The sequence below is a fragment of the Pristis pectinata genome, chromosome 10, assembly GCF_009764475.1.
Source record: "Pristis pectinata isolate sPriPec2 chromosome 10, sPriPec2.1.pri, whole genome shotgun sequence".
NCBI lineage: Eukaryota > Metazoa > Chordata > Chondrichthyes > Rhinopristiformes > Pristidae > Pristis > Pristis pectinata.
Window position 1 is genome coordinate 47,984,630 of NC_067414.1, and position 22,125 is coordinate 48,006,754.

The 22,125-nt window shown below is 39.2% G+C and overlaps 1 protein-coding gene across 3 annotated transcripts in view; it reads left to right on the forward strand.

The window, feature by feature from the left end:
- nkain2 (sodium/potassium transporting ATPase interacting 2) overlaps window positions 1-22,125 on the forward strand; it is a 375,717-nt gene that overhangs the window by 67,674 nt on the left and 285,918 nt on the right. For 2 of the 3 annotated variants that reach the window (XM_052025318.1, XM_052025317.1), the window contains exon 2: window positions 17,089-17,175. The exons of the other annotated variant lie outside the window; for it this stretch is intronic. In XM_052025318.1, coding sequence (XP_051881278.1) covers window positions 17,089-17,175 — 87 coding nt within the window. The remainder of the gene's footprint in view (window positions 1-17,088; window positions 17,176-22,125) is intronic. 3 annotated transcript variants of the gene reach the window in all.

The window sequence follows — 22,125 nt, forward strand, 5'->3', positions numbered from 1 at the left end:
GCGCCAAAGCCTCAAGAGCTCCACTCCTACCCTGAGCCACTCACACACTGGCCGCTCCTCTTCAGATACCCCTCCTTATATTTGTCTCTGTTGATTATCCCAAGTACTCACTCCCTCTAATTAACCAACCAACACTCAGTTTTAAATAATCAGCCCCTACCTGCTAGAGACCTGCTGCTCGCGCCGCACCTGCGCAGTCCAGCCCCCACTCTACCACTTAAAACTTTTACAACCCTTATAAAAGTACCTTATAAAAACACTAACCCTATTAAATTACAACCCTATTAAAAACTAAGTCTTATACTTAAAACCCTAATAAAAAGATAAGGAAAAAGTTATCTGCTCCGAAGTCCTCTGAAGCGAAGCCCACGAAGCCTCCAAAGTTTTTTATGAGTCCAAATGTTTTTTTAAATGATGTAAATGGACCTGCCTCTACCATTTCCTCTGGCAGCTCATTTCAGAATCAGGATCAGGTTTATTATCACTGACATATGACATGAAATTTGGTGTATTGCGGCAGCAGTACTGTGCAAAGAAATAAAAATTTATAAATCACAAAAATAAATAAATAATGCAAATGAAGGAATAATGGGATAGTGTTCATGGTTCATTCAGGAATCTGATGGCAGAGGGGAAGAAATTGTTCCTGAATCATTGAGTTTAGGTCTTCAGGTTCCTGTATACCTCCTCCCTGATGGTAGTAACGAGAAGAGGGCATGTCCCGGCTGGTGAGGGTCCTTAATGATGGATGCCACCATCTTGAGGCACTGCCCCTTGAAGATGTCCTTGATAGTGGGGAGGGTTGTGCCCATGATGGAGCTGGCTGAGTCTGCAACCCTCTGTCGCCTCTTGCGTTTTTGTGCATTGGAGGCTCCATACCAGGCTGTGGTGCAACCAGTCAGAATGCTCTCCACCATACATCTATAGAAATATGTAAAAGTCTATGGTGACATACCATATCTCCTCAAACTCCTAACAGAGTAGAGCCACTGGCATGCTACCTTTGTGATTGCATCAATGTGTTGGGTCTAGGATAGATCCCCTGAGACATTGATGCCCAGGAACTTGAAGCTGCTTACCCTTTCCATCGCTGACCCCTCAATGAGGACTGGTGTGTATTCTCCCAACTTCCCCTTCCTGAAGTCCACCATCAGTTCCTTGGTCTTGCTGATGTTGAGTGCCAAGTTGTTGTTGCAACACCACTCTATCAACCAGCCATTCTATCTATTCATATACCCACCACTCTCTGTGTGAAAAGGTTGTCTCTCAGTTCCCTTTAAATCTTTCTCCTCTCACTTTAAACTTATGCCCTCTAGTTTTAGACTCCACCCTAGGAAAAAGACTGTGACCATTCACCTTACCTTTGCCTCACATGATGTTACATACCTCTATAAAGTCACCCCGCAGCTTCCTACGCTCCATGGAAAAAATCCCAGTTTGTCCCACCTGTCCTTATAACTCATGCTCTCCAGTCCTGGTAACATCCTTGTGAATCTTTTCTGCACCCTTTCTAGCTTAATTACATCCTTTCTATAGCTGGGTGATAAGAACTGCACAAAATATTCCAAGAGTGGTCTCACCAACAACTTGCACAGTTGTAACATGAAGTCCCAGCTCCTGTACTCACTGCCCTGATTGATGAAGGAAAACATGCCAAATTTCTTCATTACCACCATCTCTATCTATGTCTCCACTTTCAGGGAACTATGTACCTGTACCTCTTGGTCTCTCTGTTCTACAGTAAAGTCTCGGGCCCTACCGTTTACCGTGCAAGTCCTGCCCTGGTTTAACATACCAAAGTGCAACACTTCACACTTGTCTGAGTTAAATTCCATTTGCCATTCCTGGCCCACTTTCCCTGTTGATCTAGATCCCATTGTAATCTTAGATGGCCCTCTTCACTGTTCACTATAACAATAATTTCAGTGTCATCTACAAACTTACTAACCACGCCAACCACATTCTCATCAATATTTTTAATGCAGATGACAATCAACAATGGACCTAGCACCGTTCCCTGCAGTGCACTACTAGTTATGAGCCTAAGCCAATTTTGTTTCCATTTGGCTAGTTCACCCTGATCCCATGTGATCTAATCTTCTGGACTAGCCTACCATGCAGGACCTTGTCAACAGTCTTGCTAAAATCCATATAGGCAACATCCACTGCCCTGCTTTTGTCTGTCCTCTTGGTAGCCTCTTCAAAAAACACAGTCAGATTTGTGAGACACAAGTTCCCATGCATAAAGCCTTGTTGACTATTTCTAATCAGTCCTTGTCTTTCCAAATGTTGACAGATCCTGTCTCTCAGAATCCCTTCCAGTAAATTTCCCACCACTGATGTTAAACTCACTGATTTATTGTTCCTGGGCTTGGCCTTGCAGTCCTTTTGAAATTAAACACACAACATTAGCCACCCTCCAGTCTTCCAGTGCCCACCAGTGGCTAAAGATAATGTAAATATTTCTGCCAGGGCCCTGGCAATTTCTTCCCTAGCTTCCCGCAATGTTCTTAGGATGTCCTTGGTCAAGCTTTGGAGACTTATCCACCTCAATATTGCTGTAAGACCACCAGCACCTCCCCTTTTGTAATGTGGATACATTTTAAGAAAAGTGCACTAGAGTGATACCTTCAGAGGGCAAAATTGTCATACGAGGAAATATTTGATAGGCTGGGCTTGCATCTTCTGGAGTTTAGAAGGAGAGGGAACTTGACTGAAACCTATAAGATCATAGAGATCTTGGCAGTGATTTCACTGACATGGCAACCACATTCTGCAAAACAAGATCCAACAGTAAGAGGTCATTGACCACATTGGGAAAGTGGGATAGACAGAAACCAGCCAAGTGATGCCACCTCCTCTGAATTTGTCCATCTGTACCCGGTAAACCCGTAGGGTCCAACAAAGCCGGAGAGGAACTGACAAGGTTGGGGAGGATATTTCCTCTTGTGGGTGAATCTAGAATTTGCTATTTATATCTATTTATAAATATATATCTATTTATATCTATAAATATAAATAATCTCTATTTATAAATAAGAGGTCATCCAGTTAAGACAGATAAGACATTTTTTTGTTCCTCAGCAAGTTATGAGTCTTTGAAACTCTCTTCCAAAATAGCTGGAGGCAGAGTTTTTCGTATTTTTAAGATGGTGGTAAAGAGATTCTCAATTAGCAAGGCAGTTAAAGATTACCATCAAAAGGCAAAAATGTGGAATTGCTGTTACAGTCTGATCAGCCATCATCTTATTGAATAGTAGAGCAGGTTCAAAGGACCAAGTGGTCCATTCCTTCAACTAGTTCAGCTTCAATAAGAAGTGCACAAACAAATGAAAAGGGGAGGAATCTATTCATGTTGAAGAGAGACAAATCACAAGGTTCTGAAGACTCAACAAATTTTATTCTATAATAATGCTGTATTGAACATATTTTAATTATATGATGCTTGTTTTACATTTTTAGATCCTTATTTTTAAAATTTTGAATGTTTTAGGAACACAAGAATATAGGAGCAGTAATAGGGCACTTAGTCCTTCAAGCCTATCATGCCGTGCAATGAGATGACAAATCATGGCATATGCTGTTTTTTTCCTCATATCTGCTAATACTTTGATTATAAAAATTCCATCAATCAAAGATTTAAGATTATCAGGAGCCGTACCATCAGTTGCTGTGTATGGAAGGCTGTCCAAATTCTACCACTCTCAGTGTTCAGAGGCATTTCCTATGTTTTTATCACAAGGAAATGCTCTTTATCTTAAACTTCCCAAACAGCAGAAATTAGTTTTTAATCCATCACAGCGGTTCCCTGTGAGATCGTGAAAACTTCAATCAAATTGCCCCTTAATCTTCAAAATTCCAGAAAATACAACTTTAATTTTTGAGGTCTCTTCTCGTCTCTTTAGTTGCTGTGTCTACTCCTCCTGTCACTTCAAAATTGTTACAAAGGTCCTCTATACAATTTCCACTGGAGTCTTAAATCCCTTTCTATTTCTTAATTCAACTCATTAAATCTCTGCTGTAAGCTTAAGTTGCCATGGTAAGGAAAACAAGTACCCATACCAGAATGCACAAAAGATGTTATTTTTCTGAAGTAGTTATTGTTTTTACTGCTTGCCTCTTCAGCATTTTCATGCTATTTTGTGGCTTTTTAAAGCCTTAGCATGGATATGAGATCCTGGTACACATAATTATGTTTGGAATATAAGTCATATTCCAGAATTGTACAATCATTCAGATACTGACACACAGTAAGATCTGTAGGAACAGACATCGCTGATGATCACCTGGCCTGTTTCTTGTAACAATGTGATGAAAATAGGTAATCACGTCAGCACTGTTGCGATTCAGTAGAAAGGCAGATAAAACTGGCAGTCTTGTTGAAATGTACATCAACCATGATGATACAATGGTTTGGAACTGTAGATGTCCATCTCCAGCCAGCAAAAAACTGAGGGCATAACTTTTCACAGAGCAAGTGAACTTGATGGCCACTGACAGGATGAGGGATTGTGAAGGATCCTTGTCAAATTTGGTTGTCCTAAAAATTGTTGAGTCGCTCAACAAATGCATTAGTCATTGGAAATATCCAGTAGACTTAACTATGTGTACGAGATCAACACGATGCATCATTCTCCACCTACTCCATGATGACGTGGAGATTACTGTCAGTATGGATTAATGCCATCTCACTGTGATGGTTGTTGAACTTCCTTGGGTGTTTTCTTTGAATTCTTCCTGAAGTATGAAAGTATGTCGTTAAAAACATAGATGTAGTAACAAATTGTTAGCCATTTCACAGTGAGCTCTAATATTCTTTAGTGCTTTCTTACCTCTGTAGTGAAGCTCTTTCATAATGAGTACAACACAATATTGACCATGTTATGAAGCAACAATACTTAACAATAATTTGCTCACAAGTTCCCTTTTTGGTTGCAAATTTCCTGAAGTCATCAATATTGAATGCCAGTTCATTAACTATCCTTGTTACTCACAGAGAAGCAAATGACGCAAAGATGCCAACAAGGGTCTTTGGGTACAAAGGTGGCATAGTGGATAAATTACCAGATTAGTAATTAAGAGACTTTTTTACCCCCATAGCCAAGCTCTTCCAGAATGAGTTACAATACAACATTGAACATGTAATACTTACCACTAATCTGCTTGCTGACACTCGGTTCTAGTTACATCAGGAGTACTTGTCTCCAGTCCCCTTCACAGTCTTAACAATTGGTGGAATTGGCAGAGGCCTGTCATCTCAGACTCTTGTTACAGGGATCCCTCAAGGCAATAAGCTAGGTGGCTATAGCATTTAAATTCAGGTAATAACTTTCAAGTAAAAACAAATCATAAATAATGTTGACCACAAAACTAACAGATTTTAACCATCCTCCTTCAGGGAAGGAGATCCACCATGCTTATGTAGTGTGGGCTATATGTTGATTCCAGACCCACCAATGTTAATAGTCTTAAGTGCCCTCTGAAATGGCTGAGCATGCCACTCCACTCAGTTCAAAGGCAATCTAGGATTATCAATAAATGCCAGCCTTTCCAGGAATGGTTGGATCCTTAAAAATGAACAAAAAAATACTTTTGAATGGTAGGTTTTGCAGATACACGACTGACAATAATTACAAAGGGGAATCTATTACAATTACCTATAAAACAAGAAAATAATCAGAGCATAGATTTGTAAGATCAACATCAATGGTACTGTGGGGAACCATATTTGTATTGGTTTTAGCACATATGATATTGTAATTGCTTGGTGCAATAGACATCTGTGAATTTTGTTTTAAACTAAGCAATCTTTTCCTGGGAAACATATCTTTTCCTTTAACAATTGTTTAGTTTTCAAGATAACTCAAAAAGGGAAGGAAAATGATAATGAGAAACCAAAAGCTACCTGGCCTAACATCAGGGAAAATGTTAGAAGTGCAATAGTAGAGCACTGAGATGATTAAAGGTCATTAGGCAAAGTGAAAAGTGGTTTTGTGAAAGAGAAATCTTGTTTGACCAAATTATTGGAGTTATTTGAAGAAGCGGTATATGTTGTGCATAAAAGGGAGCAGGTGGATTTATTATACTTGGATTTCTAGAACACATTTGACAAGGTGTCACATCAAAGGATAATATAGAAAGTAAAAGATCATGGTGCAGCAAGTAATGTATTCATGTGAATAGAAGATTGGCTGGATGACAGGAAACATAGAGCGGGCAAAAGTAGGTCTTTTACGGGTTAGCAAGACGTAAAGAGTCATGTACCTCAGGAATCAATTTTTGGGTCTCATCTTTTTATAGTTCATTTAAAAGTCTTGGATGAAGAGAAGAAGATATGGTTGCTAAATTTACAGATGATACAAATATAGCTAAGAAAGTAAGGTGTGAAGAGGACATACGGAGGCTGCAAAGTAATATGGAAAGATTGAGTGAGTGGGCAAAGATCAAGGGTATAATATAGGAAAATGTGATATTATTTTGGAAGGAAAAATACAAAGAAGTTTAATATCTAAATATTGAGAGGTTGCATTGCTCTGAGATGCAGAGGTTCCTGTGAGCCCTGGCACATGATTTGCAAGAAGCTAGTAGGTAGACGCAGCAAGTAATTAGGAGAGCTAGCAGCGTGTTATTGTTCATTGCTCAGGGAATTGAACAAATGACAAGGTAATACTTCAGGTATATGGGAAATGGGTTAGACCACATCAGGAATCGAATACTTATGTAAGGAAATATGCAAATGCATTGGAAGTAATTCAGAAATGGCTTACTTGACTGATACCTGGCATGGATGAGTTGTCTTATGAGGAAAGGTTGGGCAGGGTAAGTTTACATTTGTTGGAGTTTGGGAGAGTGAGAGGAGACTTGACTGAAACATACAAGATCTTGAAGGTGCCTGATACAATGGATGTGGAAAGGATGTTTTCTCTTCTCAGAGAATTTGGAACTAGGAGTCACTGTTGTAAAATGGTTGTCCATTGAAGACAAAGATGAGGTGTATTTTTTTTCTCTCAGCTAAACACAAAACTTTCGAACTCTCTTCTCTCAAATTAGGGTGGAAGCAAAGTCTTTGAATATTTTTAAGGCAGAGATGGAAGTTAACTTGACAATCAAGGGGGTAAAATGTTACTGGGACAGGTGGAATGTGTTTAGATTACTTACAGATCAGCCATGGTCTTAAGGAATGGTGGAGCAAGTTTGAAGAGTCATGTGGCCTACTCCGAGTTCTAATTTATATGTTCTTTTCCCTTTATGGCCATCGTGAGCAATATCCATAGCATAATCCTGGCTGTGGAATAATAATGTGATGATCTCATAATGAAGTAGGTGGAAGCATGATTCCATTATGAACTTTGTTCAGATCTTCTTGTGTATATGCAATTTCACAAAAGGGTTTGGTTCCATGATATGCTTCCATTTTTGTGACTAAATTCTGTTATGTGAAGATAAAGGACTTTTTGAATTCATTGCAGCTTTATTTTACTTAGTGTTTTTGTGTTGGTTACTATCTTCTTGCTCATGTAACTAATATGCTGTACTGTGACCTTTCCTATATGAATAGTGGGGTTGGTTGTAGACATGGCGCATCTGATCGCCACCTTGTGAAGAACTGACATCTCAGCCAACTGAGATAACATAGAAGGTTTTGCTAACACTCTAAGATTTGAATATCATGATGAAAGGATTCCTAGAACTGTCACAGATGTGGTACTATTGTAAGGAGATATCCTGGCATTTCCTCACAGACTTAGAGTAAAACAACAGTGTAAGTCACTGAAGGTTCGTCTGCTCATCATGTTAACAGACGCAGCTGATATATTGATGTGCACATTTCAAATGTAAACCTCTACCTATGGCTGTTGAATAACATTTATGTGATTTCTGACCCACTGGATTTTTTAAATGATAAACTGTGGCAAAGTGGTTGAGCTTTTCACACATCTGTTTCTTCCTAGTAGCACATTCCACTTTGTAGGGGTAACTCTCACTACCATTATATCACTCTTTTAAGTTTTGCTTATCTTATGTTAATAATTCTCAGCTGTCAATTGCTTTGAGTAAGAAATTCTGCCCTGCTCTTTAATTCATCTCTAATTCTATTCACAGCTGGGCAAGCTCGGTAGCGTAGCGGTTAGCACAATGCTATTATGGTGCCGGTGACCCGGGTTCAATTCCGGCCACTGTCTGTAAGGAGTTTGTACGTTCTCCCCGTGTCTGCGTGGGTTTCCTCCAGGTGCTCCGGTTTCCTCCCACATTCCAAAGATGTACGGGTTAGGAAGTTGTGGGCATGTGATGTTGGCACTGGAAGCGTGGCAACACTTGTGGGCTGCCCCAGAACACTCTCTGCAAAAGATGTGTTTTGATATACCTGTGACTAATAAAGACATCTTATCTTATCTGGTGGTCTATTACATTTATTAGTCATAGAGTTGGACAGCAATGAAATAGGCCCAACAGCCCATCGCATCTGTGCCAAACACCGTGCCTGTTTATCCTAATCCCACTTGCCTGCATTAATTCCATATCCCTCTATGCCCTGCTCTCTTTGAAAGTGAAAATGAAGTACCATCTCAAACAACTCAGGTAATTTGATTTCATTTCCAAGGGCTTTCCATTGAGGTTGCTTTGATTGGCATTTGGCAGGGAGGCAGAGCAGTTGGTGTTGCTGCCTCCTAGCTCCAGGGTACTAGGTTTTATTCTGACCTTAGGTGTTGCCTGTGTGAAGTTTGTACATTCTTCCTGTGACTGCATGGCGTTCCAGTTTCATCTCACTTCCCAAAGATGTTCTAGTAAGTTCATTGGAGTTTATTTAGCTTAGTTTGTTTTGAACACAATCTTCATGCTCATATAACTTATATGCTTTTCTGTGATCTTTTCTTCATGAAGAATTCAGGAAAGAAGTGTTGGCAGTCTTGAGGCACATAAAAGTGGATAAAGTTGCAGGGCCTAGGACATTGTGGGAAGCAAGGGGAGAGACTTGTATTGGTTTATTATTATCACATGTACCAAGATACAGGGAAAAAATTAGTTTTGCAAGTCATACATACAGATCATTTCAGAAAATAAGAGCTTTGAGGTAGTACAAGGGGAAAACAATAACAGAATGCAGACTATAGTGTTACAGTTACAGTTACAGAAAAAGTGCAGTGCAGGTAGACAATAAGGTACAAGGGCCATGATGAGGTAGATTGTGAGGTCAAGAGTTCATCTTTAATGTACAAGAGGTCCGTTCAAGAATCTTATAATTGCTGGGACCCTGGCCAGGATTTTTATATCTTACTTAGCATTGGGTGAGGTACCAGAAGAATGAAGTGTGGCAAATGTTGTGCTTTTATTTAAGAAGGGCTCTAAGGACAAGCCACAGAACTACAGGCCAATGAACCTAACATCAGTGGTGGGAAAGTTACTGGAGCGGATTCTGAGAGACTGGATCTATCTGCATTTGGAAAGGCAATAACTGATTAGGGATAATCAGGTTGCCTTTGTGCATGAGAGATTGTATCTCTTGATCTGTGGTATCTATCCCAGAATCCACAGAATTTTAAAAGATGATAACCAATACATCCAATAACCCTTTAGAATCCTTTTTCATAGCTCTGAGGATGTTGATTATCAGCTCCTTGGGATTTATCAACTTTCAGTCTCACCAACTTCTCTAGTGTTTTTTTTGAACTAATAATGTCTCTCAGTTCTGCATTCTCACAAGATCCTCGGTTCCCTCATATTTGTGGCAGTATTTTTGTGTGTTCTGTGAAGACAAGTACTTGTTTAATTTCTCTGCCATTTCCTTATTACCCATTATGAATTCTCCCATCTCTGTCTGTAAGAGATCCATATTTACCCTTGTTAGTCTTTTCTCAATTTTTGAGTCTTTTGCTACTTCTGGAAACTTTATATGCCTCTTGTTTTGATTTTATACTATCTTTAATTAGTCCTATTCGGCCACAGACTGATTATGTTCCCTATGGGGTTTTTGTGATTTTAAGAATAATGTATCAAGTACATCCAATTCTTCCCTATACCTTCATAGTTTATGGTGATTTTAAAGCTATTGGATTGTCATAAAATGACATCTGATTCTCTGATGCTCTTCTTCAGGGAAGGAAATCTGCCAGGTTTACCCAGTCCAGCTTTATGTGACCCCAGATATCAACTATCTATATGGCTGACTTCTTGCTGAAGTCTGAACCTAACATCAGTGGTGGGAAAGTTACTGGAGGATATTCTGTGAGTCTGGATCTATCTGCATTTGGAAAGGCAATAACTGATTAGGGATAGTCAGGTTGCCTTTATGCATGAGAGATTGTATCTCTTGATCTGTGGTATCTGAAGTTACTGAAAGAGCCACTCTATTTGAGAGAGTTTTACCACTTAGACAATAGGGCTGACCTTGCCAGTGACATCCATATCCTGTGGATGAATAAATAAACAATATTGTTCTTTACATGTTTTCCATTCCAACATAGGATAAAGGATTATTCTTAAACTGCCCCAAATCCAACCCAAATTAAAACATTGGATTGGGAGTCAATTAGTTTCATGGCAGATTCTTAATAGAAATCGTAACACCAAACAGAAACTAAAGAGAACCATCCAGGAAAATTAAGATAGTGTGGCAGTGAGTTTAATACAAAATTAACCGAAGATGTTGGGATCATGTGAAAGAGAACATAGGACCTCAAAAATGTGAGCAGGCCATTGCCAATAGGTCTCATGTGATCTTGATGTCCTTATCAGATATGTAGTTGAATAAAAGGGCTATTATTTAGACCTCTCTTTCACGCATGTAGGAAGTTGCACTGTTTCCTTGGGTCTAGCAACACAGCTATGTGCAAACATCAGACACCTCTGCAAAAAAGCAAATAGGAAAGAAATGGTCACTGAAATTTGCATGTGGCTGGTTGGGGTCCAGCAAGAAGGAGGGGGAGGAGGGAAATTTGAGTCATCATGATCCAAGTTCCACTACTACTGTGATCAACTTTGGATCAGATAATGGTGCAGTATAATGCTGTAGTATATTCTGATTAAAAAAAGATCAAACTGTTGTAATCAAGCAAGGTGGACAATGTTATTTGTGTAACTTTATTTGGAAATTCATTTGCATTATGCTGTTCTTAATTAGTATTATGGAACTGTTTTTTTGTCAGGGCAATACAAATATAATTGTGAACAGTTCCAGGTATTGTATTTCCAGGACAATTTTACAGGGCATTTCCAGTCTTGAGTCACCCATGTGACCCAATACAATTTCTACAACATGGCACTTATGGTGATGCATTGTTCCTTCTGGAGCATTGCTGTGGAACTTGGACATTTTGATCTGGGAATGGCTGTTATTGTGCATTTCCTGGAAAACATACTCTTCCCAGTACAGTGTCAGACTGGGAGATCTGCTTGGTAGGTAAAGTAGATTTTTGAAATCCAAATCCCACCTCCATTTCATCAACCCACTTTCCCTCCCAATCCCCAAAGAATGATACCAGTCTTTCCCCTCCTATCTACCCATATCCTTCCCAAACACTGAGACCTTGTTATCACCTCCACCCTGACCACAGGACCCTGAGCCTTTGCACAACCTTCTCAGTACAGCAACAGAAAGGGACTGGGCAACATATTTTCACCTGTGAAAATGCGCAACATTCTATTGGGTGAACTAGAATTTCTTGAATGTCTAGAAATTGTCAGGGAGGACAAGTATTTTAAGGAAAAATTTAGAAAATTCCTTACTTTCGTGATTTCTGAAACTGGAGTTTCTGTGTTTCTATAATCTAGGGAGACAACTCTTGCACTATTTCAGCACAGTGGATTTCTCTGTACAGTAGAAATGTAACACAAAATTTTTCCTGACATAGCTCTCTGTGAAAGTCTAATCTTCCTCAATTAACTGGTGGTCCAAAATAATTATCATACAGTTCACACCAAAGTGGGTAACTTTTCAGATGCTCACTGGCACAAATTACTGCTTTAGGCTATAACATTTAAGGAAGACTGAAATTTGCTGCCTCTAAATGTCAGAACATGAGGTATATGGCAAGATCATGGTTGTCTTGGTTAACTAAATCATTTTATGATGATATAATAGTAGATATCTATGGGAACAATTCATCCAGCTGAGAGATTAGGATTTTATCAATATGTTGAAATCCATGAACCCATGAGCACTACCTCATTATTCCTCTTTTGCATGATTTATTTATTTTTGTAACTTATAGTAATTTTTATGTCTTTATATCTTGCACTTATACTGCTGCCACAAAACAACAAATTTCACAACATATGTTAGTGATAATAAAGCTGATTCTGATGGGACTCGCAGACACTGACTAACTGGAGTACAGTTCCACACTGACTCTCACTGGGTCTACAAGCATTGACTCACTGGGGTATGGGCTCCACAGACACTAATTCTCATGGCTTCACATTTGCCTATATTAGAATTCATTTGCCACAACTCTGCATAGTCATTAAATCTAAATACTTTTGTGCTGCAACTATCTGCAGTTTTTCTCCATTTAAATAACTTCTTGTACTTTTGTTCTTTTTAAAATGAACAGCACATTTTCTCAAATTATACTCCATTTGCCAAGTTTTGTTCAGTCATTTAACCTTTCAGTATCTCTCTGTAAACTGCTCATATCCTCCATGCAACTTATCTTCCAGTCAATTCTTGTGTCATCTGGTAATTTGGCTAACATAAATCCAATTCTTTATTCCAAGTCATTAAGATGTATTGAAAACAGCTGCAATCCCAGCAGTAGGCAATCTCCTGTTCATGCCAATAACAGCCAATACCATGGACTCTTATCTTAATGTCTCGTGTAATTATGGGATCTTGTGTTTAAAGTTAGCTGCTACATTTACACAAAACGAGGGTGGAATAAAAAGATGTACAAATGAAATTTCTTTTTTTGACACCTTTCATCCAAAATTGATATTTTTGTTCTTTATCAGTTCTCAACAAGTTGATCAGATAAGAATTGAAATAATCATTGAAAGCAGTCTCTGCTAGATCTGTATTTTGCTTTAAAAGCTATTTAAAATGCATATGCAATGTTTCTTTGGATGACAGAAAAACCTAACAATTTTGTGATATTTTAACCTAAGTGCCAGGGAATGGAGCTAATGTTGGCCATGCATTAATTATTTTGGTTGAATGCTTTATTTACCTTCTATTAATACAGGTTGTATGAGCAATCAGAAAAGTGCTGACTGTAATTACCAATATTCCAGGTGACAAAATTGAAGGGCAGCACTGGATTTTTTTTTTCTCACTTCAGGGCACCGACCCTTTATGAAAGCATTTTAGAAGTGTGATCTGCCACTAGAGAAAATAAGCAGTGTTCTGCAATATATTGTTCTCTTGAATTAAATTTATTGAGTTTCCTGTATAACATTTAGGAAACAAATTAATCAGAACTTCAGAAAATAAATTACAAATATTCTCATCATAGTGGGTATGCATGAAAAGGCACAAAATTCTAGAATTTGGTCACATCATACTTTACCACAACTTAGTATTATGTATGGAGTTAAGGGCAACAATGGTTTTTACAATATGAGAATTGTTTGAAAGAGTTTCCCAGGGGATTTCGCTTGGCTGGCAGACTTCACAATTACTTCAACAAAAGGAGGTCAGTTTGAAACTACCAAGGGATTAAAAGGTTTAGCAAGAGTTTCACAGAATATACAGCACAAAATCAGTCCACCCTGCCTTTTCGGCTCCAGTCAAGGCTTCTCCTGTATTTTTCCTTTAACTCTAGAAGTAAAAACTTCCCTTCTCCATAATATGCTTATTTAACCTCAGTTTAAATTCAGTATTATTTAGCTCTCTCTGTACAAGGAAGTTTTACATTCTCACCACTCCTTTAATTTCCATCACTTTTTTTGGCATTCTTAATTGATTTCTTGCTATATTTCTTGCTATATTTCTTGCTATCTTCCATATTATATTGCTGTTTCCTGGTTTTCAAAGAAGTAGAAACTCTCAAAACCTTTCATGATATAAAGTCCTCTATTGGGTAACCCCTACGCTCTTTTAAGAGAAAAGAGAGACAGGCCTGAATATGTTATTGCTTAACACAACATTTTTGTACATTATAAGGCAGATTCTTATCAAAAACCTGATCACTAAATGTGTTCAGGTATCTGCCATTTGGGTCCCAATCTCATTTTCTCACTTGTCTTATTGTCACTTGCCACCCCTTTACTTGCTGCATATCTTCTTCCTTACCTTCAAGTTTTCCCATGCCTTTATTTATTTATGGTGTGCCAATAGTATTTACTTTCTTCCTGACTTTTGGCAGGATATTTTTCCCCAAACTCCACTGAATATCACTTCACACTTTGGAAATTTATATTCCAAGTCAGTATTAGCCAACAGCTCCATTAATGTATATATTCCGCATTCTATTCTTGATACCTCAAAACATACTTTGTATTTCTTATCTGTTTTTCTTCATTAGTTATCACAAGATCTTCCTTTGTCTGGCTTCTTCCTTTGTTTGGCTTCTTGCAAAGTGATTAAAAAGATCTCTTGATGTTCAGGAACCACATTCCCATATCCCCTTTACCTACCAATTCTGATCAATTAATTTTGGAAATCTATGATTCCACAACTTTTTAATCCCTTTTTCTAATTGTTTGAGTATTTCTTCCTTAAACTCCATTTGCTAATGGTTGCCTGTTAGACTCAATCGTCCCTTTTTTATATCTATTTCTGGGTGGATTCTACTTTTGTCTGATGGATGGCTGCATCAATTTAAAGTTAAAATATTAAAATAATTACTATATTCAAGAGGCTACAATGAATTAAGATTTAGTTCAAGTATGTGTACATTCTCTTAAGTTCAATAATGACACTTCAGAATTTAAGTACCAGAAACTCTTTAAAAAATCTGTTAAATTTAGCAATGTTCAAAGCACACATACATATACACACTTGTGCCTCTAAATTGGTTATTGTTGCATGGTTTTAGGCCCATCAAGTTGGTGTACCATTGTGAAATCTAGATCGCCATTGCAAGCTTAGTCTTGGTAGCTTAGAGATGGCAGTCGGGGCAGTCTTATGTTCCTCCTGCAGGCTGTGGAAGATCAGGGAAAGTTCCAGTGTCCCTGGTGACTATATTTGTGGGACATGTCCAGCTGCAGCTCCTGACTGACCACATCAAGCAGCTGGAGCTGTAGTTGGACTCACTCGGGACCATCCATGATGCTATGAGCATCATAGATATGCACTTTAGTGGTCACACTGAAGGTACAGGCTGCAGGTAGTTGGGTGACCACCAGAAAAGGCAGGAGGAGGAGATGGGGAGTGCATTTTGGATCCTGTTGAGTGGAATGGCCTCATAGAGGAGAGCAGCAGTAGCAGCCAGGTCTGTGGCACAATTGACTCTGATGCTCAGTAGGGGAAGGTGGACTCAAGGAACGAACCTCCAGGATGGCATGTTGCCTCCTGGGTGCTAGAGCCAAGGATATCTCCGAGAGGTTGCAGAACTTTCTTAAGGGGGAGAGTGAGCAGCTAGAGGCTGTTGTATACATTGGTACTAATGACATATTTAGAAAAAGGGATAGGTCCAGTAGAGTAAATATAGGGAGTTAGGCAGAAAGTTAAAAAGCAGGATCTCAGGGGTTATAATCTCTGGATCTTTTCTGGTGCTACATGATAATGAGGGTAGAAATAGGAGGCTTTGGAGATGAATGATGGCTGAGGAGCTGGAGCAGAAGGGATAAGAACTGATGATTAGGAACTTTTCTGGGAAAGAGGTGACCTGCACAAGTGGAGGGGGACTTGTATCCTAGGGGGGAGATTTGCCTGAGCTACTTAGGAGGGTTTAAACTAATATGGCAGGGGTGGGACCCGAAGTAGTAGTGTGGCAGATGAGAAAATTGAGGCAAATACAGAGGCTATTGAGGCAAGCAGGGCAGGACAGGGAGTGAGGAAGGTCTGATAGGTTAAACCACATTTATTTTAATGCAAAAAGCCTCTCAGCTAAGGCAGATGAGCTTAGGGCATGCATGAACAGGCACATAGGATTGTGCTATTAAAGAAACATGGTTGAGGGGTGGGCAGAACTGGCAACTCAATGTTCTCGGGTACGAATACTACAGGTATGAGCGAGGTGGAGGTAATAGAGGAGGGGTTGTTGATTAAGGAGAAAATCACGGCAGCACTTAAGGAGGATATTCTTGTGGAGACATCCAGTGAGGCTATAAGAACTTAGAAATAAGAAGGGAATGATTACTTTGATAGGATTGTACTATAGACCCCAAATAGACAGCAGGAATTAGAGGAGCAAATACATAGGGAGATCGCAGATTGTTGGAATAATAGGGTTGGAATAGCAGGTGATTTTACTTTTCCTAATATTGGCTGAGATAGACATAGTGCTAAGGGATCAGATGGGGCAGAATTTGTTAAGTGTGTCCAGGAAAGTTTTCTCAAGCAAAATACAGATGGCTCTACTAGAGAGGGGGCAACACTCGACCTTCTCTTGGGAAATGAGGTTGGACAAGTGGCTGAAGTGTCAGTGGGGGAGCCCTTTAGGACCAGGGACCATAATTCTATTAGTTTTAAAATAGTAATAGAAAAAGATAGGACTGGTCCTAAATTTGGACAAGGCTGATTTTGATGGCGTTAGACAGGAACTTGCAAAGGTTGAGTGGGAGAGACTGTTAGCAGGTAAAAGGATATCTGGTAAGTGGGAAGTTTTTAAAAGTGAGATAGGGAGAGTTCAGGACTAACATGTTCCTGTTAGAATGAAGGGCAAGGCTGGCAAGATTTGGGGATGAGGGATACTGAGGCTCAGGTCAGGAAAAAGAAGGAGGCAGTTATCAGGTTTCGTTAGCTAGGATCAAGTGAATCCCTTGATTATAAAGGATGTAGGAGTACACTTAAGAAGGAAATCAGAAGAGCAAAGAAGGGGACATGAGATATCCTTGACAGAAGAGGTAAAGGCTTCAGATAAGGTCCCACATGGTAGTTTGGTCTGGAAGGTGAGGGCACATGGGATCCAGGATGTACCAGCCAATTGGATAAAAAAATTGGCTTGATTGAAGGAGTCAGAGGCTGATAGTAGACCGTTGTTTTTCCAGATTGGAGGCTGCAAGTGGTGTGCTGCAGGAATTGATGCTGGATCCCCTGTTGACCCTGTCACATATATTAACGATTTGGATGAGAATGTAAGTGGCATGATTAGTACCAAAACTGATGGTGTGGTGGACAGTGAAGAAGGTTGTTTAAGACTACAACAGGATCTAACTCAACTGGGAAAGTGGACAAAGGAATGACAGATGGAATTTAACTCAGACCAGTGCAAAGTGATACAATTGGGGAAGTTAAACCAGGGCAGGACATACACAGTGAATTACAGGGCCCTGGAGAGTGTTGTAGAACAGAGAGACTGATGGCTACAGGTACATAGTTCCCCGAAAGTGGCAATGCTGGTAGAAAAGGTGATGAAGAAGGCATAGGGCAAGCTTGCCTTCATTGGGCGGGACATTGAGTACAAGAGTTAGGATGTCATGTTACAGCTGTACAAAATGTTGGTGAAACCACACCTGGAATATTGTGTGCAGTTCACCATACTGTAGGAAGGATGTGATTAAGCTAGAGAGCATGCAGAAATGATTCACAGGAATGTTGCTGGGACTGGAGAGCTTGAGTTATAAGGAGAGTCTGGATAGGCTGGGACTGTTTTTCTTGGAATGAAGGAGGAGAGGGATGTCCTTGCAGAGCTTTATAAAATCATGAGGGTTGGAGATAAGGTGGATAGTCACAGTCTTTATCACAGGGAAGGGGGAGTCTAAAGTTAGAGGCCATAGGTTTGTGAGAGGGTAAAGATTTAAAGGGGACCTGAGGGGGAATTTTTTCAGACAGTGGTGGGTATATGGAATGAGCTGAGCGAGCAAGTGTTAGAGACGGGTACAATTAAAAAGTTTAAAAGACACTTGGACAGGTTCATGGAAAGGAAAGTTTAGAGGGATATGGGCCAGACACAGGAAGACGTCTTGGTTAGCATGGATGAGTTGGGCCTTGTAGCATGCTTTCATACAGTATAATTCTATGACTCTCTGACCTACCATAAAAATAAATGTTTTAGTGAAATAACACACATTTAAAGCACAGAAATAATATATAAGAATATATATAGAAATAGAAGGTGAAGTGGTATCATTTCAGTTATTATTTGTCTATATTAATTAATTATTTAAAATTGGGGTAAGAGCTGGTGTATTTCCATTTATTGCTTTACTGGAATGTCTGAAAACTGATCACTGATTAAAATATTTCTTTATTAACATGCAATAGAGCAGTCAAACACTTCAAGTAGGTAATGTGTTCAAGCTGGTTTAAAAGCAAAACTTGGATTGATTAAACAATTATTTCATCACATGAAGGGAAAGCAAAAGTAGAATAATGGAGGAAATACACCTGCAATGACTTCAAGTTTTATCCCTCCATTAATCTATCCCTTACTGAAACAAACTGGTTGCCAAAATTGATATGTTAGCATCTGTCTGAATGAACAAAGTATGTCTGATCTTCATCTGTCTTTGTCTCGTACCCTTCTGAAAGGTTATCACATGCTAAGAATTCAATCACATCTTCAAATCTTCCTTTGAATAAATTCAATTTACTTATGCATCAGAATCCAAACCCTATGATTTAAAAGATTTTAATTGGACATACATTGGCTGGTGTGATTGTGCCTCGAGACCATCCCAACCTTGAGACCATAGTCATATTGACGGTTGGTTCTAACTTGCATCACACTGCCAAAGCTGCTAGCACTGCTGCAGGGCTCTTGAGGAGCTGGTCAGTTAGAGATCCTGAAAATTTTAGATTTACTGTAGAAAAGCTAGTCAGTTCAGAAAAGTGAGCAGCAATGTCCTAAAACATATCAACATTATGAAAGAGGAGGTATTTGCAGTCTTAAAGTGCACAAAAGTAGACAAATCCCCAGGCCTGACTAGGTGTATCCTAGGGCATTGTGCAGAACAAGGGAACAAATTGCTGTGGCTCTGACAGAGCTGTTTGTATCTTCGTAAGCCACAGGTGAGTTACTGGACAAACAGAGGTTGTGCCTTTATTTAAGAAGGGCTGTAAAAACAAGCCAGGGAACTACAGGCTGGTGACCTTAACATCAATGGTAGGAAAGTTACTGGAGGGGATTATAAGCAACTAGATCTACCTGCATTTGGAAAGGCAAGGACTGATTAGGGAATTGTCGACATGGCTTTGTTTATGGGAAATATAGTATAAGGCCCTGACCAGGCATATTGACTGAAATAGACATCTGTATAACCTTCTATGTGCCCTAGAAAAATAGTGACCAGCAAAAATAGGAAGTACAACTCCACGATTCTCTGGCTGCTGCCATCTTCTTCTCTTTGGATAGATGACTTAAAAATCCACAGGTCCTCTGACACTGATCGTCTGCACATTTATCTCCCATGCACTTTTCTCTCAGTGATGGAATTGCCATTTGACTTGGTCATACTCTTTGTAACTTCACACCAAACTTACGCCAACTCATGACCTTCTCATATTTAAAGGCTTTCTGAAAAAAATGTTTCTTTCATAAAATATTATCTCCCGACTCTCCTGTTAAGACTTGGGACTGCATCTTATTTCCTTTCTGATGGACTTGGCATATTTCTGCATTAAAGTCACCCAAAAGTTGGATTTTGTTTGTTCTTTGGGTGCAAGAGAAGGGGAAGATGTTCATGACTTCTTTGAGCCTATTTTTATTTCCAAAGAGCAGTCTAACCTTCTCCATAACATTTACAAAGCGACTAATACGACATGTCTTTTGGATGAAAAATCAGTATTGAAGGTCAGGATTCACTTCATTATTTCCCACAGCAGATTTTCATAGAAATGTGATGATTGCCATGTTGATTCAGGCAAAGCTTGTATATACTTGGAGGACACCTGTAATAGCAGAAGGCTCATTAAGGTATTAAAATATGGCTCTTTAGTGTGTTCATAATGCCATTTTCAAATTGAACGTTTTCTCTCCAATATTCTTGGCACCAGCAATTAATAACCTAGCACACTAATGACATTTAAAGAGATCTGCACTCAGGTCATACCCTGGTTAATGACTTTAGACTGTGTATGAATATGCATGTGTCCACAGACTTCGTTTGCCTAACTTGCCAGTTTGATTTTAATTCCGTTTTGGTTTGGACAACTTGGGATCTTGGACTTTGTAACCAGAGGTGTTGAAAATAAAGGAACTTATGTTGAGCCTTTATAAAGCCCCTGGTTAGGCCACAACCAGTGTATTGCATCCAGTTCTGGTCAACATAATTTAGGTAGGATGCGAAGATCCTCAAGAGGGTGTAGAGGAAGTATACCAGTCTGATTAAGCTTTAGCTGCATGTTTACTTTAGTGAAACGGGGAATCAAGGGTCACATATTAATGGTTTTGGAAAAAAGATGTGAACGGGTAACATTAGCAGTAAAGGTCATGGCATTTCCGTTGAAGCTGAACACCAGTTCCCCTCACTACGGGTGCTGCTGTAGTACTCATAGACATGAAGTATGACCAGTGTTTTAATGAATTTGCTTCCTTTCCATGAATACTTTACACAAAGGGGAGAGTTCAGTAGTTACTGGCAAGGATGAACAGGAACAGAGGAATGGCAGTTCAAAGCAGAATCATTTTGTTGTTCTATATTTTGGTGAGAAAAATAAATATGGGTAAGATGGCTAAGCTCCCTACAATGCTTATTTTCTAGTCTTATGAGTATTTATGTTGACATGCTATGTTGGCGCCGGAAGTGTGGCAACACTTGCGGACTGCCCCAGAACATTCCACACAAAAGGTGCATTTCACTATGTGTTTCGATGTACATGTGACTAATAAAGATATCATCTTATTTTGTGTGCCTGACTGCATCATGCCCAGAATCTCTCTTGCTTCTTGATTTGATGGGCATTGGCTCACTTTTTGTAACTGCTTCCTTTGGATGTGTAGATAAATGTCTTGCAAACATGCAAGAAAAAAGAAAGTGTGTTAGGTTGGGGCTTGGTGAAAGTTTCTTGAGGTCTGCTTGTAAGATTAGAGTAGTGAAGGATGGCACAAGTGGAGGGAAGTAATGGTAGTCATTTTAAGTAAGGAGCTGGTATTGAGTCTGGTAGTAACTACAGTGGACTAAGTATGGTACTTGAGAAAATATAGTGGGTAGGAAAGTCTTGTGAGTGCAAGACTAAGAAAAGATGTAAGAAGGAATATCACCATATAATCTGGTCAGCTACTTGAATTCCAGCCAAATTTAGTGCTTTTGCATTAACATACTGTACCACATCTTTCCATTAGTAATGCACAACTCATTTCTAGCTGGTGGCAGCTCTCTACGCTGAGATATGTCTTCTACCACTTTTAATGCACTTCCACAGCAGCTTCAGAAAAGCAGAGGTCACAACCTCGATAGCAATCTCAGCTTGTCATTTTGTTTAGACAAATTCAGTTTGGTTGATGTGAATCAATCTGTTCCTTTCGGAGGTAAATCCCACCTTTAAATGATCAGATTCTACACTTGCACCTCCCCTCAATAACCCCTGCACCCCACAAACCTCCCCACGCTCAACTCACATTGCCACTGGGATTCTGACAATAAAACACATGATTCTGATAAGACACAGTGGTTAACTTTGGTCAGACCTCCCACTAAAATGATTGAATGCATGTTCAGGCCATGTCATTCTCTTAGTGCTGAAAAAGTGTATTGGATTATTTATACATATATTTTCTGCAGCCAATTGCTTTAGAAGAGGTTGCAGCAATAGTTTAGGCATTATTACCGCTTTAGCTATCATTGTTACTCTTTGTTTGTATTTGTGAATTCACTGTTTGCAGCAGCCACACCATTAATCCCACAGATGAATTATGAATAAAGGGCTTTTTTCTATATCAATTGTTAATTCCGTGTTGGACAATGTTTTCTAACACAAGTACAATATTTCTTTCATCAATGATCATAGTGATTTTCCTGTGATGTCAACTAGCAATAAAATAGCATTCAGAAAAATCACACTCGTTTAATATTGGATCATATTGCCCAAATCCCAGAGATGAAAGGACAATGTTCCAAATGGAACAAAAACCTGGTGAAAAATAA